Source organism: Xiphophorus hellerii, chromosome 24 (assembly GCF_003331165.1).
Source record: "Xiphophorus hellerii strain 12219 chromosome 24, Xiphophorus_hellerii-4.1, whole genome shotgun sequence".
NCBI classification, from domain to species: domain Eukaryota; kingdom Metazoa; phylum Chordata; class Actinopteri; order Cyprinodontiformes; family Poeciliidae; genus Xiphophorus; species Xiphophorus hellerii.
In genome coordinates this window covers 3957301-3984010 of record NC_045695.1, presented here as the reverse complement: position 1 = coordinate 3984010, position 26710 = coordinate 3957301, and the positions used below count along the sequence as shown (strand labels likewise).

At 37.8% G+C, this 26710-nt stretch overlaps 1 protein-coding gene across 2 annotated transcripts in view; it reads right to left on the bottom strand.

Moving 5' to 3' along the window:
* The window catches only part of LOC116715515 (inactive dipeptidyl peptidase 10-like), a 65031-nt gene that overhangs the window by 2877 nt on the left and 35444 nt on the right, over nt 1–26710 (bottom strand). For both annotated transcript variants that reach the window (XM_032555934.1, XM_032555933.1), the window contains exons 4-26: nt 24013–24107; nt 21958–22032; nt 17814–17866; nt 17651–17732; nt 16049–16169; nt 14828–14982; nt 14155–14252; nt 13948–14071; nt 12833–12871; nt 12370–12477; nt 11319–11410; nt 11100–11147; nt 10895–11013; nt 10567–10614; nt 7094–7192; nt 6812–6881; nt 5306–5434; nt 5136–5201; nt 4651–4705; nt 3860–3956; nt 3559–3617; nt 702–774; nt 465–538 (exon numbers count right to left, since the gene is read on the bottom strand). In XM_032555934.1, the coding sequence (XP_032411825.1) occupies nt 465–538; nt 702–774; nt 3559–3617; nt 3860–3956; nt 4651–4705; nt 5136–5201; nt 5306–5434; nt 6812–6881; nt 7094–7192; nt 10567–10614; nt 10895–11013; nt 11100–11147; nt 11319–11410; nt 12370–12477; nt 12833–12871; nt 13948–14071; nt 14155–14252; nt 14828–14982; nt 16049–16169; nt 17651–17732; nt 17814–17866; nt 21958–22032; nt 24013–24107 (1979 nt within the window). The remainder of the gene's footprint in view (nt 1–464; nt 539–701; nt 775–3558; nt 3618–3859; nt 3957–4650; nt 4706–5135; nt 5202–5305; nt 5435–6811; nt 6882–7093; nt 7193–10566; nt 10615–10894; nt 11014–11099; nt 11148–11318; nt 11411–12369; nt 12478–12832; nt 12872–13947; nt 14072–14154; nt 14253–14827; nt 14983–16048; nt 16170–17650; nt 17733–17813; nt 17867–21957; nt 22033–24012; nt 24108–26710) is intronic.

Here is a 26710-nt window from a genome sequence, read left to right as displayed (position 1 = left end):
TACCCCATTATCGACATGGGGAACTGAGCTGAAACCCATTTACCTACTACGTTCTTTTTGCATTTTGCTGAAAGAAATGCGCCATTTTCTCTTATTCTGACTAGCACCAGCAGGCAAGACGGAACTATCAGAATAAGAGGAAATGGCGCAAAATGCCAGCCTCTCTTCCTTCAGACTGCCTCAGGGCAACTGTGGCTACAATCCAGTAGCTTGACATCAGTCTGTAAATGTGCTCTTTGAGATCTCATCATACTGAGTGAGATACAGAAATATAAAACTACAATTTTCTCTGCCTTACAAATCTAAATCTTTTAGAGGTGCTAGTACAACCGAAGACAAGTAGAGTTATCTCCTCTACTTTCAACCTGTTTTATTGTAAGTTATGTTGATGCAAGGTGTTTAAAATCTCTCGTTCTATGTTCTCCCTTTTAATCCATTTTGCATTAAAAAGGGGCGGTAATTACCTGCATAGTGTAGTTGGCTCCGATCTTTATTAAATGTTTAATGAGTTCGGCCGAGTGTTGGAAGTGAACGTTCGCTGTGGACGAAAACACAGCAAACTTCCATGTTAAGTAATATTTGTGACAGGAAAAAAAAAAGAAGACATTTTGTCATTCAAGTGCATTTTACAACACACATTACAGCAATAACAGGACTTTTGAAATCTGTTTTCAGCATGAAGAGGTCAGAGATGTTGGTACCGTCAGCAGTGCCGTGGGCCAGAAACAGAGTTCCTCCCTCAAGACCTTTCATGCCGGGCAGCACTTTGGATGCCTGAAAATGAAATGTAAGTAAGACTACTGAAACTGCATGTTAAAAATAACACTGGAAATCCAGAAAGTATTGGATAAACTTATAGAAAGTGCGGAGAGTACGACCTTTTACATCACCTCGGAATCAATATCGATGTTATGTCAATTGTAGGGATTCGTTATCCATTCTACTAATTAAAAATAAGTATAATTACATGTAGGTTAAAACAATTAAAGATATATCAGCTTAATCTGGGAATCTATGAATATGGCTATTAATGGGAACGATATGATTACCGTAATTTAGACTTTAAAAGTGTAAAGATGATTTTGTTTTCTTGCTAATGCTACGTCAGATAACTGTTTGCGAGATTCAGACTGGAGTTGGGTTTTTTTTTCCAACTTTTAGATTCCTTGGACTAGCAGCACTGAACCAAAATATCTGCTTATAATCGTCAAATATATTCCATGCGTTTTGTTTCTTTTGTAAAACAACAGACGAATTAGGCCAGAACTTCCTGCAAACCTTCAGAATAAGAGCTTTAGGTTAAATAGCACACATTCCAAAATTTGAAAAAAAACAATTGAGGACAATTAAATTGCTTAAAGCATATTTTTTTCTTACTTGTAAAAACTCAAAAGTCTTGATGTATGAGGGCTCAACCTTGTTAATATGCATAATATATATTACCATTTTTATTATTATGAATACTCCTGAACTGTACTACAATTGTAATAATGTTTGCATATTTTTGTACATGTAGCAAAACCTTGATATAAATAACTGATGAATTTGCTCATAATAATTATTAAATTTACGTCAGAAGCATAAAATTAGCTCACAGACATAAATTAGTGGGCACCTAGAAATTGGGTTTCTTCTCTGGCTGAAACCGAAGAAATCTTTTTATTTTTTAAATTTTTTTTAAGGTTAAGCACCAGCTTCCACCTTTGAGACATCATATAAACTCCTTGAAACAAAAAGCCAGACACTATTTAGGATTCCTTCCTCCCGGGGGAATGATTAGTTGTAGAGCTGGAGGAATTCCCAACTTCTCTCTCCCATTATTCACTTACTCCCTGCTGGGATTTGGACCTGAAGACATCATGAATAAGTCGTCCACAACCTGACTTTTTCATACTCTGTCACTCTTAGTAAAACGAATTTCATCTGATCAGATCAGGGTAACATTTCCCCCCCCCCCCCTTTTTTTATCTTCTGGATTTCATTTAAAGCAGATCTCCCACCTCCTGCTGCGAGAGACACAAAAATAGAGCAGTCTGGCCCAGTTATAAGCAACCCACTTCGCAGGAAAAATGCACTGCAACCTTCACGCAGAGGGCAGCCGAGGGAAAGGTTTTTAGGTTTAAACGCCTGGCATTTCCACACCTACTGCCTAGTTCTTTATTGCTACAGGAGCTTTTGAAGACACAACATAACAAATACACAACATTATTTTACTAAAGAGAACCTGTGAGTGAAAAGAGGCATAAAATGCTCATTGTTATTGTTTTCAGGCTAAAGGTTGCACCAAGGATTCAATAGACAATGACAATCAGAACCATGAATGATAATATCGAATGGAAAATGTAAACAGGTCAGCTGTCAGGTGTTAGGATGACCCTGAAATTATGATTAATTCCAGTTAAAAAATGTGCCTCTCCTCGACACAGTAGAGTCATAATATTATCTAATAATTACTAATAATTTGTGGACTATTGAAAAGGAGAATTACACAAAATAGGTGTGTAAGCTGCAGGTGTCCACAATGTGTGTATCCTGAGGTGTATTTATTGCTTTACTAGAATGAGGGGGAAAAAAGACAGAAAAATGATCTTTGCGTGTGGGTCAGATGTCTGTTGGTTTTGTCGCGCACATGGGGATGTGGTTGTGTGGGTCAGGTGATGGGTTTTGTGCGTGCCCTCCACCTCATTCACACTTCCTCAGTCTCTTTTTTTTTTTTTGGTCAGTGGATATTGTCAGCTCAATTCCTGCTCCGCTCGCCTCTTTCATTGTGTCCTTGGTCAAGACACTTCATCTGTCTTGCCTGCTGGTTCTAGTCAGAATAAGAGGAAATGGCGCAAAATGCCAGCCTCTCTTCCTTCAGACTGCCTCAGAGCAACTGTGGCTACAATCCAGTAGCTTCACATCAGCCTGTAAATGTGCTCTTTGAGATCTCAATTTGATATAAAGGACATTATAAATAAAAGCAATTATTATTATTATTTATCTCGCTACTGCTAGACATCTTGTAGAACAGAAATATCTATCACACATCTATCCATCCATCTATCAATCTAGCTAGCTAGCTATCTACCTATCTGGGTCGCTAGTGCTAACCATCTTAAAGTCCAGAAATAGTTAGCTAGTTATTTAGCAAGCTATGTAGTCATCACTAGCTATCATATAGTCCAGAAATAGCTCACTAGCTAGAGTAGAATATACTTTCTTGATCCCCAAGGGAAAATTGATAATTAGTTGAAAGGCTATGGTGATAAACAATACAAATGTAACAATAAGAGATAAAATTTATGAAATCCATGTGCGAGCTTTATAAAAGAGACCTCTGGACAGAGTGTTTCACCTTTGACACTGGAACAAAAGCTCCAGTGACAACTCTCTTTTTAGTATGCGTCATTCGATTTACGGGATGATCAATTCAGTGTTTTGGTTTGTTTGTTTTTGCGGTTTATAAACCTGAAGGGAGACGAAGTAGGTATTTGCAGCTCGAACCCCAGATTTGAACAAATCTCCACTGGGACATACAGTAATAAGCAGCAGGATTATAATTAGCAAAAAGCTTACATGGTATCTGCTGTCCTCTGTTGAAGGCAAGCCGAAGTATCTCTCTGAGAAGGCTGAGGCTGAAATTGAAGCAGGGAGAGGTTGATTAAAGGCGACTCAACGACACACTTTTAATAAATGCAGGAGCTTTTCATCTTAGAATTTCTCTGAGCCTAAATCCCTAAACGCAGAGCCAAAGTATAATTAAAGTCCCCCTACCCTGATGAGACAAATGAGAAAGTCTACATTCACAGAGCTGGTGGTTCAGCAGCACAGGTATTAAACACGTATTTTTCCTCAAAGTTTGTAGTATTTTACCTACCATACATGGTCCAGTCAATGATGGGAGCCTGAGCAGCTGCACATCTTATCAACCTTCCTGAATCCAGCATCATCAGAGTGATGTAACCCCCATAACCCTGCAGAGGAAAGTCAGTAATGGGAAAAAACACTGAAAACAGATTTTATCCTGAAACCTTGAGTTCAAATCAGCATGTGTAAAGTGACAAATGATAGAATTAATAGGCTTTCCTAACCCGTAATGCAACATTCAGTACTTTGTAGGAGTTAAATGAAAATCTATATAAATTCTTCCCTGTTACAAAAACAAATGTTGTTTACATTACCAAGATACTATAGACCAAGAGTCTGCAAACTGCAGCTCTGAAACCACAAGTGGCTCTTTCTCTCCCATAATCCTAACAACTCTGGCTTAAATTTAATAACAAATGGACATTAAGGCCATGTTTTCGTGTACTAAGTGGATTTTCCATAACAGAAGGACAGTAAAAATACCAGCCATATTGTTTTAGATCTCTTTTTTTTGTCATTAAGTTTTTTCATTTTTCATGAATTTACAAATCCCACTGAAGGAACCATATCCATCCTCTTTTCTGCAAATGTTTTAATGTTTTCCTTTATCTTAAACCCCCAAAACAGAAATAATATGTGGTTCTACAGTAAATATTTATATATATATATATATATTTTTGCACCTCTGAGGAAGTCTTGTTTAGCTGGTCTAAAGGCAGACATGGCTCTTAGAATTGTAAAGGCTGCAGACGTCTCCTATAGACTGAGGTATTGAACTATAGCTGGACAGACGAGACTAACCTGTCCATAAACTCCAATACGAGTCCGATCAACATATGGCAGCTTCACCAGGAATCTGAACAAAAACAAAAAAGTTGTATTACATTATCATTTGGCATATTTAACTCAGATCAGGGTCAGAATGAAAATAAAAATGATAAATAATATATTGCCAGAGTCGACCTTCTTCGTGTCACGTTGGATTATAAACCTAGTAAACTACAAAACAAACATGTAATCCACCATTTTTGACCTGTATGACCTGCCTGGGGTTAGGGGTTGAGCTAATATGTTAGCATTTTGACAAAAGAGGAATCTTCACTTAAACCCGTTTGAAAGGAAAATGTTTAGTCCCCTAAAACTCTGCTTCTGTGTGGCACAGACCAGAAAAATTGTTCCTGTGTCAACGGAGAGCAAAATGAGACACTTAAAATCTAAATTTTCTTTGAGCTACTTTTGACTTCAGTAATAACTTTATGACGACAATGCTGATGCTTTCAACATACTCCAGAGCCGCTATCTGGTCCTCGACATCCAACGTCTTAAGTCTGTGGTAAACCTGCTCAGGCAACCTGGAAATACAAAAGAAAACTGTCAGGAGGAAAAATATAGATCAGAAAAATATACAGCACTTATAGTAGTGCTATATAAAAAAAAAAACGAAATATTGTTGCACCTTTGACCACCAAATCCAGGTCCTCTGCCGTCGAGCTGAGCCACTATGATCTGCTCTGATACGGCAAGCACCAAGTCCCAATTCAACCCGAATTTCTCCGTCACCGCCTGTTCTCCTGGAGCGCTGCCTCTGCCAAGAAACATTTCTGATTTACTCACTGCTTGACTCTGGCTTTATCTGGGAGGCAAAGTGACCGAGGGAAGGGGTGGATTCATTTAGAGTCAACTTCTCTCCTACGGCTCAACATCAAGATCCAAACTCTAAGTTGGGAGAGCTCTCATTTAAATTTTTTACATGCAATATTTGCCACATTAATTACCTCATCAATCCATTTATTATTTCTATTTTTATTGCCAATATTTGCAGGAATCAATCCTCCATAGGAAAGAAGGAGCTCCTAAAAAAAACAGGCTAATTTATTGCAGAAGCAAATATTCTAGAAAGAAATGAGAGTAGGGAGAAGGCAAGAGAGAAGAGGAGCTAGAGCGATTACAGTCGCAACCCAAAAGGTTGGGGAGAGATGCAACTGAGAATGATGAAAATAATATTAGCAGTAGCTCATGGAACCAAGAGATGTGATGAATAGAAAAGAGTAAAAGGAACAAGGTCTTCAGCTAAAGTAGGAATGTGGCGTTTTAAAAGAAAATCTTCGCTTGGGTCCCTTTTTCCATTGTGCATCTCTGGATTCCTTCACAATATTGTGTGTAATCTATGCACATTGCTTCTTTTCAATGCTAGTCTGGTTTTCCACATGGAATATAAACACTTCTACTTCATTTTTTTTAGCACTCCCAGCTATAAAGGCATATTTAAATAAAAGGGTGTCAAGAAAGGAATGTATTTCCTAAGTTGTAGTTTTCTTTATTTCATCCTTTTTCAGTAGTTTGACTCGAAGAATTTTTTACTTTGATCTCAGAATTCTGTAATCTCAGAATTTTCATTTTAATCTCAGAATTTTGGCGTTGATCTGTGAATTCTGACTTAATCTCCCAATTTTGACTTTGATCCCAGTTTTGAGTCAAAATTGAAAGAAAAGGGTTAGAATATATACAGTATATATATATATATATATATATATATATATATATATATATATATATATATATATATATATATATATATATACTGTATATACTGTATGTAATCATCCTCTGCAAAAAAAAAGAAAAGAGGCTTTGTTATGGGTGCAAACAATTATGGCATAGGTTAAAAACAATAATTGAACAATTTCCTTTGGGAAAATGTACTTCAATTAAGTTGGACTTTCCAACATCTTTAGATTTGGATTGAGATGATGCAGTAAAAGAAAATTATTCACAGTAATGTGCTTTTACAGATCTAATCAGCGTGAAGCCTGAGTAAATTGCCTTTCATCTTAGATTAGTTGCCGTAAAAACGGTATCTTAGCAAACTGGGAGAGAAGTGTTCTGTTGTCCTTGTCAAACTGAGCCCAGGATCAATATGACATTGCAAACATGCAAATGCAATACAGTATGGAGGGCTCACATGACGAGGAGAAGGCCGTAGAGGTAGGAGTCTGAGAAGTCAGGAGGATAAATGAGCTTCAGAGGCAGCTCTGCGGGAAGAGACAGAAACATTACCTGGTGCAGAGGTGACCCACAGGAGGTTTAAAAAAAATGTAAAGTAGGTCGGGACGGATGCCAGGCACACACACACACACGCACACGCACACACACACACACACACACACACACAGAGATTGTGCTCTCATGTGACGTGTGGCTCGACTATCTCATGGAGCACAAACTGTTGAGGGATCATTTGTACCAAAATTGTCCTGAGTGACATTCAGGAAATCCGTCTTAGACGTCCTTCTGGCGTCCAGCGCAGATCGTAGAGGAACGTTGCTCTCCAGGATGAAGTATGCTGCCAAAGATAAATGATTACAGAACCACTGTTGTTCATATATTTAGGAAATATAACTGGTGTTTTTATTTTTCATAAACAAGATGGTTACATTTAGAGAAAAAGCCCAAGAAAACAGCAAAACATAATGTAAAATGAACAAAATGCACCGGTCTGATCTTAATATCCGTATCGGTCTTGATATTGAAACAAAAACTATATTGGGTATTGGTGACAATGTTCCAGATCCATAAGGGCTGATTTATTTAGTCTAATTCTATGCTTTGTGCTCTGAGTGATGTCATTCTTTATATCTCGCACATTACACGTATTTATTTTTAAATTATTTTCAACCTTTTACAGAGGTATCATGATTTTTTTTATCCAGGCCTGTTTCACCAGTTTAGTATTTTTTTATTATTCTGTTGAACCACATCTCAAAATATCAGATTTTTCACTGGTTATTCTAATTTTTTTTGACCTGCATCATAACACATTTATGTTCTTCTGTTCTCCAATTCATTCATCAAGCCACTTAGAAATCACTTTACTATTAAATTCATTTTCAGCGCATCTTTTCATGATATCCTCCTGGGAACCGAAGAAAAAAAGTGTGTTCCAATTTCTTTTTTTGTGTGATTTCCTATCTAGTTGGGCCTAAAAAAACACCTTACAATTAAAATTTTTTTAAACATATTTTTATTTTTAATTTCACAGCATGTCCACTGTAGTGGACAACAGGATGATTTTAGTGTGAAAATACAACTGAATTTAGAAAATGAGCAGATTATGGATTTAGAGTGATATTAACAAAAGAATAAATTTAATTTGATCAAAAAACTAAATTCTTTATCACTCTTGGTTGTTTTCTGTTGCTTATTGCTTGCACGGACAATAGTTGCCTGTGTATTTAGTTTAACATTGAACGTAAGCAGTTCTACAGTTCTTCTTTTGGATATTTTAGCGGTGATAATCCTGGAAGCACGTTTTCCTTTTGGTGATGCAGAGAAACATCTTGCATTTGGTACACCTCATGTATGTCTTGCCATTGCAGCCCTTATTCCTGCATCTTTCTGCATGCTTGATATCCACCATCTCTGGCATGTGCCTGGCCCCTAGTCTGCGTACAGAGGGCTCTGGTTGAGGAATCCTTGTTTTGGTTGGTGGCTGATACTCTTCTTCACTGTCTTCACTGCTGTCATCAAATGAAGGACTATCCAACAGCTCTTCAGCCAGGTGCAATTTGAAGTCTAGATACTGTTGGGTGTTCTTAGATGATCGATTAATCGCTTTACTGTCAGACTTGTACTGGATCCAAGCGTTTGTAATGGCAACATCAAAGAAATGAGCGATCACACGTGATGTCCATTTCTTGGTCCTGGTTGACATGCGATAAAAGCTCAGCATTCGGTCACACAGGTCTACGCCACCCATGTTGTCATTGTATTCTCTGATCACTGCTGGTCGTCGCACCTGGACATGAGCCTTTTCTTTGTTGGACCATCTGCTACAGATATCTTCTGGATCTTTCCCATACACAGTGGAAGCCATCAACACTGGTTTATTGTCAAACCATTTAGTGATTGCCAGCTCAGGCCTCCTCCGGACCACCGTCACTGATGCTCCTCTCCCTTCTTTTCGCAACTGCTTATCTCCTGGTAGCTGGCATGGCTTTGGTACTCGGTTCCTCATTATTGTTCCAGTTGCTGGAAGACCCTTTGCAAGCAAAGCATCCATGAGATTGATTGTTGTGAAGTATCGATCAAAGAATACACAGGTTCCTGTGGGAAGAGATTCAACCAATCGCAAGACTGCTGCAGCTCCAACTCCCAACCTTTGGCCCCTGAACGTATTCTTCCCTTGATACACCTCAAAATCCAGCACCAGACCATTTGGAGAGGCAAGGACAAAGACTTTTAGGCCAGTAGGGTTTGGCTTGCCTGGGACATATTGCCTGACTGGACAGCGGCCTGTGAAAGGGATGATTTGCTCATCAATGCAGACCTTCTTACACCTTGGAAGTCTGAGACAACCTTGCCTCACACGGTCAAGCAATGGTCTGACTCTCCAAAGAATGTCTGACTCCTTTGTCTCTTCTGTTACATCCAGATCATCAACAATCTTGAGTGAGCTTCTCAGCTTGTAGAACCTATCCCTTGTCATTTTCCTGCTAATAACTGGCACTTTAGTTTTTTTAGCCCAAAACATTTTAACTCTGGGATAGCCAAGGCAGGCCATGTGTACTGATATGCCAAAGAAAATCTTGATTTCTTGAGCAGTAGTATTTAATGACACTCCTGTAGTTTGCAGCTGTCTTTGATTTGTAAAAGCTGCCAAATCTTCAAAGATTTTGTCGTCGATGTACTGCGAAAAGTATTGGATTGGACTCCAGTGTTCTCGGATTTTAGGGTCATCTTGACAGACAGGAAGCCCAGGTAGCACAGGTGTGAATCTATTATGATGGATGGAAAAAAAACACAAATAAGTACTAAAATACTAAATACTAATACAGCAATAATCTAATATGATAATAGAATTGGATACATTAGCCTAGAACTAAATAAAACATACAAGGTAGTCCTGGCCCACAAAGCACGACGACTTTCCTGCTCCCTTTCTGGCTCTGAGTCTGTCTCCTCATCAGATACTCCTGCATCTTCTTCCTCTCCTTCTTCACCTACTTCTTCTTCACCATCTTCTCCTGTCCCAGGCTGATACTCATCCTCATCCTCATCTGACAGCTCCAAATCTGAATCTCCCTCTACTATTCGGTATAAAATCCTCTCTGCTTCACTTCTTTCTCCTACAACAATGTTGACTCATTAGATACATTAAAATGGTCCTGGTGTCCACTACAATTGACATTCATAAAAGGACTGATATTTCAAAACAGAAATAATTAAACTGTTTTCTGAGATAAAAATATTATTATTGACATGTTAATAAACAAGACTATATATAATTATCATGGTAAAAATAGCAATAGATAAAGAATAATTTGCTTACCTTTCCTCTTTCCATAAAATGTGGTTGTTGGTATGGCAGCCATTTTGATTGAAAAGAAAAAGTGAGTTCCCAGCATGCAAACCTATCACATGACACATCACTGGAAAGCCCAGGATGTCCTCTAAAGAGTATTGCAGGGCTTGATAGGGTAACTCAAAATAGTAAAAGAAAATACAGGTGAACAAAATGTCCACTATAAAGGACACAAATGAATGGGCTGGGTCTCAGGAGGTTAAAATCAACACATCTGTGCTGCATCACATTCATCTGGCATTCAAAAAAAAAAAAAAAGAATTAATTAAATGCTGCAAGGCTGTTTTCTGTTTCACAACAGCTGCGAGGGGGGAAAGAAAGCGTAGTTCCAAACCACAAAAGTAAAAAATACTTACAGTCCATGTTGCTGAAACTGAGAAGCAGCACAGCTGGAATACCAGGACCTGGAACGTAAATACTACAGATCAGGTGATTTGCAAAAATGAAAAGTAAACCCAGTTTAATTTTATTTCAATAAAAGTCAAACATTTAATTGTGATACTTAACACATTATCAGAAACCTAGAGCTGCTGTTGGTCCTACTTTGGGCTTAGAGTAAATCTTTGCTTAAAACTTCCACCTTGTCTACTTTCAGAACGATTCTTAATCTTAAGAAACTTGTTTCAGAAACATCTGTGTTCATTCGGTTCATCATGTTTGCAGGGAGAGGTGAATGTCGAAGACCTTGACAGTACAGGATGGCGTTCTGTGCGTTTGGACTGATGTCGGTGTCGAAGAACAAGCAGTCTTTCTTCATGTCACAGGTGAGGCATTCCTTTGAAAATGAGCCATTGGTCGACAAACTGCGGAGGAAATGGGGACCAAAATGTTCCTGTTATCCTTTCTGAAAACGGGGAAACAAACATAAAGCGGACTTGATGGTTTTCACCTGTATAAATGTCTCTGTTGTGGCGCCTTCTCAGAGCTCAGAAAGTATCTGTGGGAAGGAAAGCAAAGCTGCTAAAACTAGGACAAGGTCACAGAGCTACTGCATTTTTCTGGCTACATACTCAATAAAACATCCGTTTGATTGGAATTTATTGAGAGAATTGCAACAGTTGTCCCAACATTTAGTAAAAAAAAAAAAAATAAAAAAAAAGATACTTACATGAGGTTTTTGCTTTCGTCGTAAGCTACGATTCTGATCACCTCCCAGTTTCCAGATGTTAAGTGGCGAACTTCAACTGGGTCACTTCTCGACTGAAATAGAAAAAAAGTTGTTGCTGTTTGCGTTTCAGAGTTGGACAAAAACCAAGGGAGTTATATTCTGTAACTAATCACTATATATTCTATAGGAAAGGGCTAAGGAATAAGATTCATATTTTCTGGTAGGGCTGGATGATACGGCTGTAAAACCTAACAAGTTATCAGTCTATCAATAATTATTGATTCGTTTTTCGTTTCAAATATCAGAAATACTGCCAAACTGGTGGCGTGACCTTTCCTGTTTTATCCACAGTTTTCACTCCATGCTGTTTTTTGATTTTTTAAGCAGTTATGAGACACGGTGGCAAAACCTGAAACTGCTGCTGTGCAAGTTACTCAACGGGTTCTTGCTAGGTAACCAAAGAGTGAGTTAGTTGATGCCACCAACCTAGTTTAGCTTGCTATATCTCCCAAAATGCTGTGCGGTTCTGGCTCAGAGTTCAGTTCATATTCTTAACATTATTGAATATTGAACATTCTACCAGATATATTCTTTATTAATGTTGATCACGTGTCTATCATGATGTACATTGTTGTTGATTTATTGCCCAGCATTAAATGGGTCAACAACTGTTGTCCAATTTTTCTGTTGTTGAGGTTTGGGTTTATTTTGTTCTGAAATTACAATGAAGCTTCAGCTGGAATAAATAGTTGGTTCAGTTCTATTGGTTGTGAATAAAATGTTAAAACGTGGAATCTGACCTGCAGCAGAATACAGGGTTAAGACGTGAACAATGTTTCCTTGAAGGGATTTGATTTTAAATTACAGCAGCATTCGTCGGAAAAGCAGCATGGCTGGGATTAAAATCAAAGCTCCCCATGATAAGATCGCCCTGGAAATAAATCCTTTCCTTGCTCTGAGTCTTATTGCCTGGATATTTTCTTCTGCTGGAGGACAGAAATGGCACAAGAGAGACGTAGAGAACGAGGAAACAAAGTCTGTTTTCAGTCACCTTTTTAGAGAACATGGCGACGTGGTGGAAGTCTCTGTGACCTCCGTGTCTGACAGGCATTATGAGGAAAATCCTGCTCAGGTCCTCTGAGAACAGCGGCTCCTGACTCTGTGGGGGAAAAACGGGGAGGCGAAACATTTTCAGCATGAATGCTTCCTGGTTTCATATCTGTCTGTCGATGTTTTTGGGTGATTCTTATCATAATTTGCAAAAATATTTGCGTTGATTTTGCTTGCGGACGAGGTTTAACACATCATGATGCAAATCTTTAGTTTTTGCGTCATGTGGGTCCTCTTTCTGCAACCTTTTAATCATTTCTCAGGTTAAAGATTGTCTTCTACTTAAATTTAGATACAGATGAGCTTCTTCAATTTTGGGGGGGATATTTCTAATAAAAATCGTTTTTACCTTGAAATTGTATACTTGCATATGACTGTTAAATAATTTGAATTTCTTTATTTACCTGCCTGGTGAGCCATGTGTCTGAGGACTCTTCATGTCTCTGAGGAAGAAAAAGCAGTTTTTATTGGCATATATAAAGAAAGTACATTTTACAAGCAAAAATAATATAATAAAATACAATGCGAAAGTAAAGAAAAAAAGCATAATAAATAAATGAAATCCAATTTATTCTCATGTATTGTTTGAATCATGCTTGAATGTATTAAAATTACACTGACATAATTTAATGTTTTTACATATATGTTTTTTCAGAAGATGCATAAAATTAGCTAGAAATATGAGGATAATACAAAAAAGTTACGGTAAAAAGCACATATTTTTAAAAGTATTTGCATTTTTCAGAAATATACGCGTTAGGGTACACAAACAAGAAAATACAGGATGATTAGCACATTAAATGTAAATTAAATTATTACAGCTTTCATTTTGTAAGTTTGATTGTGCTAACTTTTATTTTTGTATTTTCTTTTTCTTTATTTACTTAATATGATTTTTAAAACTAACAAAAAAAAACTGTTAGGTTTAGAACTCAAAACTCAGTTAATTTAAAGAGCTTTGCAACACATTTTTATGAAACTACAAGGACATGCGTTCATCAAAGCCAGTCCTCAATAAACAAACTTTAAGCATCATCAAAAGAGATGTGTCCTTTATTTAGAAAAAAAACCCTGACATGATAAATCCTCCAAGGCTAATAAAAGCACTCGAGAAGTTTTCTGCTTTTGTTCAGATATTCATGCTAACATCCCTGAAATCTTTGGCATAAAGGGGAAAAAAACAACTAGACCAATTAGCATTTCCTGTGAAAGCGCCGTGTGAATACTGACTACAGAATCATTTGAAGTTAATTGCAGAAATGTAAGAAATTGGAAAAATGCCTAAAGAAAAACAGTTTGAAAGAAGTGAAAACTTTCAGTCAATTCAAAATTTCCACTTAGTCTTAGAAATCAGTGCAGAACACAGCTTTAAAAGCTAAACTGTAAGGTCACAGCAAGTTTAGCTAAACTTAAAGCTAAAGCTAAAGCTAGCTCGTTTTAGCTTTTGTGCTAAAGTGGCAAAAAGAGTTCCAAAAAGAAATGTTCACATTTTCAAAAACATGAAAAGAAACGCTCAGACCTGGTGACAGACTCCAGTTGTTGCTTCACAGACCGTCAGAAGGGAGGCGTTCTGGGGACGGTTGACCCACCGCACAGCAAGGCGTGTGTGGTTTATCCACTTCACCATGGTAATGTAGAACTCTCTGATAATCAGATAGAACAATAAGACAAAATGATTGGATGTTTTGATGCTCCCAACACTGTACAGATGTTTACTTGTCTTCACCTGAGTCTGAGCTGATCTGGGGGATGGAGCTCCTGAGTGTTCGTAATGCCAAACAGGTTGACAACAAACAGCTTGACAGTTGGGTTCCTCTGACCGGCCTGAAGTAGAAAGCATAAAAACAGATTAGGTATATAAGGAAGAAAAAAAATTAATGGTGCAAATGTCTTGAGTCTTCCCTTATTTCTTCCCATTTTCGTTCCAAGCAGTCTGACTTTGACTAGTCCCGTGTATGTACTAGTCAAAGTCAGACTAGTATAGTATTGTTGTCAATTGTAAAAATTTGTGATGATGTGCTGCAAACGACGTGTTGGAAAGAGTGTTGGAAAGGGCCTCTGTCTCTTCTTAAAGGGACAGAGGCCCAATTTCAAGTTTTCAAATTGCGAAGACAAATTTCTTCCCCTAACTGTGTGTATAATAATTTTGTTTGATAAACACAGCATTTTTATGACGACAGAAGGTGCCGCCGTTGAGGACAAATAGTGCCATTTCATAGCACTACTGGTGCCCAGAAAATATATAATGCCTCCCATCAAAACTCTTATTTTTCATCACAAATTTACCAAGAAACAAGAAAACATAATTTAATTTGAAAATTCCACAAAAAAATTAGTTAATTTTTTCTCAAAAACAGCTCGTGCACTCATCAGTTGCCTGAGGTTTTACGAACCCTTACCATTGGGTAGGGGTACTGGATTCCTCGGGGGTAAGTGCTGCCAGTGAACTGTGGCAGAGCCATGTTAGGCACCAGGGTGTTGTCGATCCTCAGGAAGGCCAGCCGCTCTCCGTCAGGCGACCACCAGTGAGCCAGATGTGAGTGGAGTATCTCCTCTGACAGAACAAAACTCATTTAAAATCCCCCTTGTTCTTTAATTGTCTGGTTAATTATGTAAGCTGCCCCTGCAAGGAGTCTCAAGATTAGTCGAGAATAACAACCAACTGATTATACGTTGCTAAGACAAACAAAAGCTGAATCACCAAATGTCCTTCATCTGCCAGGTTTTTTTTTGTGCTGCTGCTTGTCCAAATCTTTCCCAGACACTTCAAGGATTGCAGAGGCTTGCTTGTTTTCCATAACTAATCTCTTTAGTTTGTCTCATCTGCTCTCCTGCAGTCTGAACACTAAAAACAAAGCTTTGGAAAACCTGATTTTTCACACTAAACTGTATCCACCAATTGTGACTGCAACAAATTTTCCTCTTAAAGAGTCAGTTTTACGTAAAATAGATTGGTTTTTTTTCCAGCTTTACATTATGTTATGTTATTTACTCATCAAAACATATCTGAAATGTTGCCTTGATTTTTATTTATTTATTTTTTTCATGAATGTTTGAGAAATACTTTAATCTCCCATGGCAACCACTCAGTAGTGCAAAACGCCTGGGTGGCGCTAGCCCCGCCTTTGAGGACGAAACTCCTCCTTTGAGCTGCAGTGTCTAAGGTTCTGAGCTTTTGCCTCACTGACTCTCCAACTCTGCTCCTTCAGACTAGCCAGGAGGAATTAGCAAACACCAGGTAAAGCTGGGCATCTGATGAGCTCATTATGCAAACTACTTTTACGTGAAACACCGATAAAGACGTTGTTAAAGGGTAAATAGAGGACCAAAAGAACGGGAGTTTTTAAGGAGACAGAGGCCCAATTCGAAGGCGTTAAATTACAAAGTCAAATAATATTTTATATATGTAGCATTTTTTTCATGAAGTTAACATAGTTACTTGATTGTGCTATAAAATGTCATTATGTGGATGGACAATGTATAATATTGCCCTTTTAAACATCTGAGGGAAGGACAAGTGTGGTGATTTCTCCAAGAATTAATCTGCATCAAACAGCCATCAAAGCCACAGTTTGCTTTGAAAGCCCAAACATCCAGAGAACTGGTCTGAATAAACCCACCTTCATACAGCCAGTCAGCTATCCCGTTGAAGATGGCGCCCTCCATCCCAGAGGAGGTGATTCTCAGAGAGCTGCTCTTCACATCCGACTGATAGTAGATGTTGTTCTCAAATATGTAGATCTGAAGAGGAAGAGTGGACTTTATTTTATCTTTATTGCTTCAAGAAGGTGTTTCTCCACTTTGGTAGGATTTTTATGGACCACTAATGCAGCTGGTTTGGATCATTGATGGAACAATAAAACCTGTACTCATCAGATTGTCTGGCAGATTTGCCAATCCCCCTGAACAACATCTCAGAAAAGCCCAGGCAATTTTTGCCTTTAGGTCAAAGCGGGTCCCTTTTCAGAATGCTAATTATGTAAATTTAAGATGACTAAAACCTCCAGTTTGGATTACAACCATTATTTGCAACAAGTTCTGATTCCTTGACAGTGGTTGCACTCTAAAACATCCCAAAGAAGAGAAAAGAAACTTCAGTTGAGAAGACAGAGCAGTACTTAATAGCGATGGAACATGAATATCAACATTTTTATCAGTTACACTTTAAATATATATATATAATTTTAATCCTGATAATCTATAGCAGCAGGAAATTCAATAAGAGATGAGAAGAAAATGGTTTGGATTGTAAATGTTTACAATTCGATTCTTTTACAGCAGTTAAGGAACATAATTATGCATTCTCTGAAAATCATAAAACTCCTTTAATTTCAAAGTTGTTTTGTAGTAATAAAAACATCAGATTCCTGAACAACAGTAACCATCTAAATCTTAAGTAAATTCATCATTAAAAACTGTAACAATGTATATAAGAACAGAATGGACTATAAAGAAGTGATTTACAGCTAAAAACTACAAAATATCTCATTTTTGACAAGAAGTCTATAATACTGGCAGTTTCTTCAAATCGACAGGTAATTTTAAGAGAGATTTCATTTCTATTTTAAAAGTTAACACAACAGGACCCCATCAAATAGCAATATTTTAAAAAACTCAGAAGTGTGTTGCTGTATTTTCATGATAAAAATCTAGTCCTTTATTCAAGCGTCGGAAAGTAACAGCTGTATAACGGTTTGAGACCATACAATGTAGCTTTGACTTATTCCCTTTCTATTACAAATCCTGGTTCTTGCACATTTCCACTGGGTGTGGAGGGATTTTAGTAAAACTTTAGAATGTAACCGCTGTTAATCAGTCTCAAGTTTCTATATAAGGGGATGTTATGGCGCTTTGTGCTCTTAGTAATATCTGCAAGCCCTAAAACAGTTAATTTTGCTGTTTACAAAATGTGATAGTTTCTGTTTAAACCTTATATAAATTGTGTTGACTTGATCATAAAGTAGTATATTGAAATAAGTTTAAAAGTAAGATTTCTTATACTCCACAAAAACTATAAGAAAACAACTTTTTTTCTGCCCACCTAATTCCTCTCAATAAGCTGGTGAGCAGGACAAAATGTAGACATGAACACAAACTCAGACAGAGAAGGTAAACATGCAATATATTGTTCATATACGTCGAAGCGGCTCCCTCTGAAGAGACAACGAATTTATAGCAATAACTCAAGCGAGGGAAGAGGGAAAACGAGAGAAATGTCTTACCAGCTGCCGTCCCTGCCTTCCCCAGGCTGCATGCTGGAGAACAGAGTTTTGAACCTCAGGTGGGTTCAGCTCCCATACCTCCCTGATGAAACACGACAACATCAACAACCGCCATCTGTTTCCGCACGCAAGCAGCGACAGAGGAGCTAAAGCCGTTCCTTACCTCGTGTTGATGTTGTACACAATGTACGATGCCGTGTACGAGTGTCTGTACACCTGCAATGACAGCGGAGACAATCACCAAAAGCAAACACTGATAAAGTGTCGAGGCTTTTTGATATTAGCCGCTCTGAGTAAATAAAACGGCAAAAGCTAATGACCCTGAGACGTCCAGGGAAGTAATAAAGTGTATGACACAGTGAAAACGCCGCATTCAAATCTTATATTTTAAACTGAATCCACTGAAAGTAAAATGTTGTAGTCCTACCAGTACTGTACATTATGTAAATTAATTGGTTTGTTTGCTTATTTGGCATACAGATATAATTTTATGCCTATTTAAAAAATATTGTTGAGCAAATCTTTGAATAGAAATGTAAGTAAATGTGTGAACTGTGACAGTTTGTCCTAACATCATCTTTTAAAAACAAGAACAAAGAAAAAACTAAACAGAGATCTATAATAAACTACTAAGTGTTTTTCATGAACATTTATAGAGATTAAGAAGCCTCCATGTCATATTACATTTATACACCAGGTAAAATGGAAGTTAACTTATCAGAACTTCATAGAAACTTTAGCTAAATGAAAAAAGTCACAGTACGTATATTTTAAAAGTCCTAAAACTACATTTTTTTTCCAAATGGGACAGTTGACACCAATTGTCCCTCTGATAATTGCAACAAAAACAATCTTAACATTTTTTAGGTAGCACATAGATGTAGCTACATAGATGTAGCAGAGTTCATGGTTGAATTGTTCACCAATCTTTAGAGTGAGACAAAAGAGAAAATCCACAACCAAAGTTATGTTAAACATTACTATGACATTGCTAGCTTTTTGAGTTTCTTGATTGAAGTATTCAACTATAAAGCTGAATAAATTTTTTTTCAAACTCTTGCATTCATGCGTGGCTAAAACGCTGGACCGTGGAACCACAAGCACCACCAGTCAAAGTTTAAAAATCGGGTAACATTTCTCCAATCTAGAAGAAATTTCCTGACCCTGAAAGCCATTGCTTCTGCACAGAAATGCTCAAAAGCCTCCTTTCCATAACGCCTCAACACGCTGAGCACCTAGTTAGTGACATGCACTGATACAGTAGGCAGGTCAGATGATTTAGTTTCCTCCGGTGTACTCTGGCTATAAAGTTGAAAACGTGTTTGTGTCTGCACCAAATGTCAAAATGACAGATGCCTTTCAGCTGTTTTCAGTCATACTTTTAAAATACCGGTCAAACACGGAAAATATTCGGGGAATTGGGGAGTTGTCCAACAATATAGTACCCACCATGGCCAGAGGCATTCATTCTTGAAAGCTCATCTTTGTGGCTGAATAAAAATAATTCTGCAAAGAGTGGGCCAACATTCCAACATAGTGATGTAAAAGAGGAAAAAGCAGATCTTACTGCCAGAGCCTGCACAAGCGTTAATAACATTTATGATTAGGGCCACAGTCGGTTCGGATAGTTGGAAATCGTCATTTAGAAAAGAGCATTTTGCATTTCATAAGGAACTGAAAGCTTCGGTAAGAGGTGATTGTCTGTTGCTAGAGCAACAAATGAAAATGGAATTGAATTAATTAAGGTGAATTTTAAGGTGCACTCTTCCTTTCAAATGAGAGGCTGACAAGCTAAGAAATTATATTGGCAAAGCAATCACTGGAGAGCATAATGTAGAACACACACCCTTTGCTCTATCAGCTGCAGCCATATTTCCAGATAATTGATGGAAGACCTTCACTGTGGGGAGAAAGGAAAGCCCTCCTGCAGGTTGACTGATGGCACAAATATTACTGGGAACCCGGTGTTTAAAGAAAACCCCCGAAATTATGCAAAACAAATCAGCTCGGTGCAGGTGGTACAATTTGTTCTCAGAGGGAACTGCAAGAACTCATGAGAGGAGCAACGGATTTATTCAGCCCTCAAAAATCCAAATGATCAGAGCAACCCTTCGCCAAAGCAGAAAAATCACTTGTCAGAGAAACGAAGCCAGTCAATATGAATAGAGACATCACAGGCAGGTGGTGTGTGTGTGTGTTCTTGTTTTTATCACGTCATTGGGACCTCAATCTGTTTACACAGTCACGTCATGGGGACCATCTTTTAGGTCCCCATGACGTGACTGTGTAAACAGATTGAGGTTTTAAAAAAAGACAAAATGGGGTTCATTGTTTAAATTTATTAATAACTGAGTATGAAACAGAGTGCATAAAAGAAACGTGTAAGCATTTGTGCAAATATTTAGTTAACCAATATCCAACACTACCGTTTTGGAACAGTTTTAAGACAGCTCTATATACAGTATTTGTTTATCCAATTTTTTTTAACTACAGTTATTTTGTAATAAAAAATAGGCAAGTGTTTTAGTCTATATCTACATTGTTGTTGAAGCGGTTGAAAAAATTAACAGCAAAAGAATTTTACAGCTAATTGGCCCAAGTGGACTGTTAACAAATGGAAAATCTTTCAGTTTTATTGACAATTAAATTGTAAAAATGTACAATATATTTCTTCAACTTCACAATTAAAATTCCTTTGTGTTTACTTCCAAATAAATTGCACATAGCATATATTTAAGCTTGTGGTCATGAAATAAAAAAGTTAAAAGGTCCAAGGGGTGTACCCTGTTTCTGACAGTGACTTTTTAGCAATCACCTCTCCTAGATTAATATTCAGTAAATGTCAGTCAGTTGTATCAGGTGTGTATTGTACTAAACTTCTTTCACCAGTTCCTGATGTTTAGAAGATAAAAAGTACTTGTGGAGATAAATTTTTTGAAACCTCTATTAGAACCTAACAAAGTGTCAGTGACTATTTGCCATAAACAACTAGCATTTGGAAAAGACAAACCTCCTCCCCGGAGCAGAAACTTCGTGAATGCAGACAATATCTACATGCATTTAATTTTGAGCCAAAAAAATATTAGGACATCAAAATGTTGATACGAAAACATACTATATACTGAAGTTGAACAGGTTAACAGGTAAGGTCAATACCTGCTAGAACACTCCTGCTGTCCTGCAACAAGCTACATTATTACATTTGCTCTATCACTAGTTTTTATTTAAAAAAAAGAAAAGAAATCAAGCAGGGACACTTACTAGCAAAGCACAAATGTGGCCAAATTTGCATCAGTTATGAATCTTTTCAAAATACGTAGCTCAACACAACCTCAAAAATGCCTCTTTGATGTTTACCCTCATTTCTGATGAACCTCAGCAGAGGTGAATTTTTACAAATGGGAATGCAACTAAGGGGAGGTGGCAATGGAGCTGGATTTCCCCCCCAATTATTATTTGTGTATATTCCAAATATGTGTGAAAAACATTGTCCGCTCCTGAAGCTCTCCTAGCATGCTGCCATCTTCTCTGGTGGTGCTATGTGACTCCTCTATTTTTTTGCCTTTTCTGTCTCCAAAACTTTATTTAATGAAATATGCAGGGCCCATATCGCCATAACTCTAGATAGGAACAAGCTACAGCAATGGGACTTACATTTCTGTCATTGTTTCAAAGACTAGATGTCAATTGGCCTATACCGTATTTTTATCTAGTGTGGACTGGCAATGCAGTGCACTGAGTAATCCAGTGTGCACGGCATTGTGTATTGCATAGCTCAGTGCACGGCACACTTGATTTTGCCGTGCGCTGTGCACTGTGTTGTCGGTGCACATTGCATTGGGTTATGCAGTGCATGGTACATTGTCCAGTGAATCTGATGTGTTGTTTTAGAAACTTAATGAGTCCTCATGAAGCATTGTCCAGACAGGCTGATGACCCTACTTTTGAAATTGAGTTATTTGAAGCTGTGTATAGGGTAATACAGCCATAAATATTGTACAATATTTTTTCATGAGCCTATAGAGTCACTAGAAAGTGTGGTCCCCACAAATGATAAAAAGATTGGTCCCCACTCCCCATGGAAACCAGTCGGGGTGTGTATGTGTGTGTGTGTGTGTGTATGCATATGAGTAATGGCAGCACTGGGTATTTCACGGGAGCACAACGGAAATCTGGCAGGATATAAAACAAAAGGTGAGAAGAATGGCTGACACCCAGGATGTAATAATAATGATAAAAAAACTAAACACCAGCTGTTATGCATGGAACCTTTTATTTATAGAAATCAGCTTTAATTTGAAGCTCACCTGTTTGACATCGTATGCGAAGAGTGCATACTTCAGATCTGGAGAGAGTGAATATTTTGCCACCTTGAAAGACACCTAGAGGTAAAGAGGCGATCATTAAAATGGGTTTAAATGGGATGAATTATGTCAGACACAAGAAAAGATTTCACTACAGTGAAACGCTCAAAACTGTTCATCAAACTTCAAAGACTTGGAGCTCATCATTAAAGGTGAATTGTCTAAATAGTAGTGAAAACAGGCAAAAAAATAAGAATCACAAAAGTTATACAATGGGGTTGACTATTGGAAAAGGTAGAAATATTAGCTATTAGACATGCCATTCTTTTAATAAAATCTAAATAAAATCATGCCCGATTTTCAAAATTGAAAATTTACACCCTTTTCTTATGTTTGGAGAGATGTCCATCTCATTTCCTGACAGGAATAAAAAAGGAAAATAAGATGGTAGACGAGGCTGGAAGAGTTGAACAAAGGCAGGTAGGAGGAAGGATGAAAGGACTTTGGGGAACAAAAGGAGCCAACCAAATAGAGGCACAAAGAGGAGAGAAAATGAGGGTGGAAGTAAAGTACAGACATGGAAAAGACGGGAAGAACAGGCAGAAGAGAACACATAAGCAAGAAAAAACAGGGAAGGAATGGTAGATGGGAAACAAGGGGAAATGATGGAAGGAAAACACTGGGAAAGAGAAGTATTGGCAGAAGGAAGGGAAGAAAGATGTTATTTGAGCAAGGGATTGAGAGTAAAGTCTACAAATACTACATTATCTCATTTTCATATACTTTTAGCTGGAAAACACTGAAATCAAACTCCAGATTTTTTTCTTTAAAATTTTTTTAAAACTTTTATTTTTGGGGCAAGGGGAAAGTTTGTGTTCAGAACGAGAACCAAACATGGAAAAGCAGCATTCAGCTTCTATGCACCACAAATCTGGAACAAACTTCTCCCAGAAAACTGCAAAGCAGCCAAAACACTGATTTCCTTTAAAACGAGGCTAAAAACCCGTTTACTTGCTTTTGAATCATAATAAACGGAATATTGTCCGCCATTTTTGATGTGTATTGATAATTTTTAACAATGGCACTCAATACCATCGTACCGATAACAACGGTCTTGATGTACTGTCGATTGTGTTTCTTTTTTTGGTCATCAACAATGTTTTTGTTGTTTCATCAACAATACACAGCGTTATGTCCCAGTGGTGACAAATAGATCTGCACCTAATGACAAGATACATATTTATGATGTGTGCAGAGAGATCCTGATGTGTTTCTGAGGTTTTGCTCTTATTTTACATAAATCAAGTGGGAAGAGTTCAGACACATTTCCATCTGTTGCGTCAGTTTCGGAAACAAAACGTCTTCTTTTCTCTAAAAGTCCCACAGTTTTGAGGAAACGGGAGCAACCTGCAACACTGGCTCGAACGCTAACCTCCAGTCTGGAAAGGCTTTAAAGCTTTCCAGTGATTCTCAGTGAAACGTGGGTGAGACGATGACAAAAAATGGAACGATTTGTTTCACCGCACAAGGATTATGGAACAGCAACAGGATTAACACGATGCCAGCAGAAAACGGCTAAATTTAACAGGAAACGTCAATTATTCACTGAGCTGCAACTCAGGATGTGAATGTATATTCCTGAAGGTAGCGCAGCTGCAACTATTGTGGAATATCTGGCAAAGTTTGAGTTGAGATGGTCGGATTGTTAAAAGTTTTCTTGGTTTCATTCTCATAAATATGCTAAATAAATATCATTTTAAAGAAATACTATTAGTTGAACTGATAATATACATAAATCAATATCTTCCATCCTCCATTTGTGTTTTTTGCCACTATTACTGCAAGATTTAATGCAATTTCTCATTTCTTAATACAGTGAAACTGTTACAAAAACTGCTTCAGCCTGCATGGAATCAACTTTTCGGTAGTTAAAATGCAAAATGTAACTGATCCCAGTTGAAGTTTATGCACGACAGCATAAACTTCAGCATAAAGAGCATTTTTTTTAGTCGTGAAAATGTGAAGAAAAGAGTAATAAGAGCGGTAAGAATAGCTTACAAACGTGGTGTTCTTCAAGATGACCTCTGTCTCGTTCAGGGCGAAGTTGAACCTGATGACATCACCGTCTCTGTTTCTGTACACCACCTCTGAATCTGAGAGCAAAAGCAAAAAAATATATCAGTAAAAAAATACAAAAGGATCATTTAAATCCAAATAAAACAACATAGCATAACTTTGTGCTTTAAAACGTCACCTAGACTCATAGACGCTATAGACAGAAGGGATATACTTCAAATTGTTGTACCGAACAACCCTTCTCAGATTGCAACAATTGCTTCTTCCATTTAATTGCTACGGTTTTTCCATTTTGGCATTGTTAATACTCACCTGTAACTTTCTGATTTTCCATTATTTACATCATAAGTTCTCCCTGAGGCGCACTGCTGTTAGTTTTCCTCTTAAAAAGGGTTTGTTGGGGCGTGCCGTGGTGGCGTAGTGGTTGGCGCGACCCGTATTTGGAGGCCTTGAGTCCTCGACGCGGCCATCGCGGGTTCGACTCCCGGACCCGACGATATTTGCCGCATGTCTTCCCCCCTCTCCTTCCCCGTTTCCTGTCAGCCTACTGTCATATAAGGGACACTAGAGCCCACAAAAGACCCCCTGGAGGGGTAAAAAAAACCCAAAAGGGTTTGTTGTGTATTAATGTATGTTTTTGACTTTTCTTATCTATTTTTTAACATTCTCAGGTGCATATACCTTTTTGTCCTGGCATTGCTTTGAGAACATTTTGGTTCCAATATAGGTTTTGTTTTTTTGTGTGTGTTTTTTCACAATTCATTTTTTTCTAGATCCTTAAACGTTTTGTTGCGTCTGACAAAGGTAACCAATGAATGCTTCCAAAAAATTACATCAAAAGTGCAAAATACTCACCTTAATTTCATGAACAATTTGCAACAGTACGGTACTAATTTAATAATAATAAAAATCAACAAGAATAATTAAAAACCCATTATGAAAATCAGTGCCCACCACATAATAGGAGTTATTCACTACAAAGAGTCCACCACTCTGGTTTCACATTGAAGTGTTGAGTCAGAGCTTTTTATTTTTTTTTACCTTCTGCTTGGACTGGCCTCTCTATCCATTATAGGTTCAAATATCAACACACACAATGTCCTGGATCTGTCTCATTACGGTCCGGTCCTGGCTGCAGCCAGCAGCGAGAGGCTAATGATATGCAGGGAATAAAGAACGGCTGCTTCATGCAGCTGCATAGATCATGTTCATGTCTTTTTAAGAGAGAAAAAAAACAGTAGATGTGTTTTTTTTAAATCGGTCTGTTTAATTTACACAAGAGCTGAAAGTGCAAAGTCTCTGAGTTTTTCATAACCGTTCCATTGAATCCCGGTAATGTATATCTTCATAAAGTCAGTTTAGGTCAATAAAAGGTCTTTACAATTTAAAAAAAAAAAGTCTAAATATGCCCACATTATTGCCTGTGTATTTAAATACACAGGGACATTTTAAAAACTGGTTTTTAAGCTAGCTTTGCATCATTTTTACAAACGTCTTTTAGTGCCCGAAATCCCAACCTGCATTCTTCCCCTCATATTTCACGCTGAACCGTTTAATACACACTGAAACGGGGATTAGTTTTAAATTCCCAGAGTCATTTTCTGTCATTCTAATCCAGAAGCAGCCGCAGCAAGGCCTTTCTTCGCCTTGCCTCCTTTTGGAATCTCGGATCTCATTTCGGAATGAATTTGTAGCTGATTGCAGCTGAGAGAAATCACTCTCCTGCCGCGCGACGGGTTCAGGCTGGGCGTGTGCACTAAGGCAGTTGGAAAAAGAAATCCAAATGTGGATCCACATTTCTCAGTAAGCTGACTGGCGGCGAGGGTTATGTGAAGGACGCCTCAAATTTAAATGCGCAGGGAAATTAAAGTGTTTTTAGGCTAGCTTTGCATTGTTTTTACAAAATCCTAAGTGGTGCATTTTCTCTTGTAAATCAAGCAAGCATTGTGTTTGCATTCAACTTCGTTGCCCCATTGATGAGCCTACTAAGTTGTGTTGACAGATCCATTATCCTTGGTAATTGAGCTTTTTCAGCAGATCTTTTAAGACGGCCTGTTTCGGCTCCAAACTGGAACAGGAATTAAGCTGTCCTTAATTTGTTCGTACTATAAGGTGTTTTGTCCCTTACAGACATCTTCTGCTAATACTTGTCATACCAAAATTAGTCAGATTATCAAAAACAATAATAGTATCAGAGAGGTTCCCTGGCATAATCGCCTGTTTGTGATCTTGCAATAATATCTCAGACTTAAAAGTGAAGGATGCAACTTTTTATAAACAATGGTTATTTTTACATATTTGTGAAAACTGTCCCCATGTTGTGACAGTATAACATGAAATAAAAAAAACAAAACAATCTAAATCGTCCGCCGCCTTGTTGTGGTCCTACAGCCATATGCAGAAATGCACTGCTTGGTCAGAAGCAACCATTCAGAGAAAGGACGAGGGTGCTGTCAGTCATGCTTGTGTAAGCTCTGGTCAAACTAATGGTGGAGAAAAAAGTTACCATTACAGGAAAACTGTTTATCCATCACCATCGGTGGCCGTGCTAACTAGCTAACATGACGTTTTTGTGACATTTTGTATGACGAGAGGGAGTCATTTCTGTAGTACAACATAATTATTACATTTTTGTGCAGACATCAGGTTTATTGTATTGCAAGAAGCTTTGAGTGTGAAA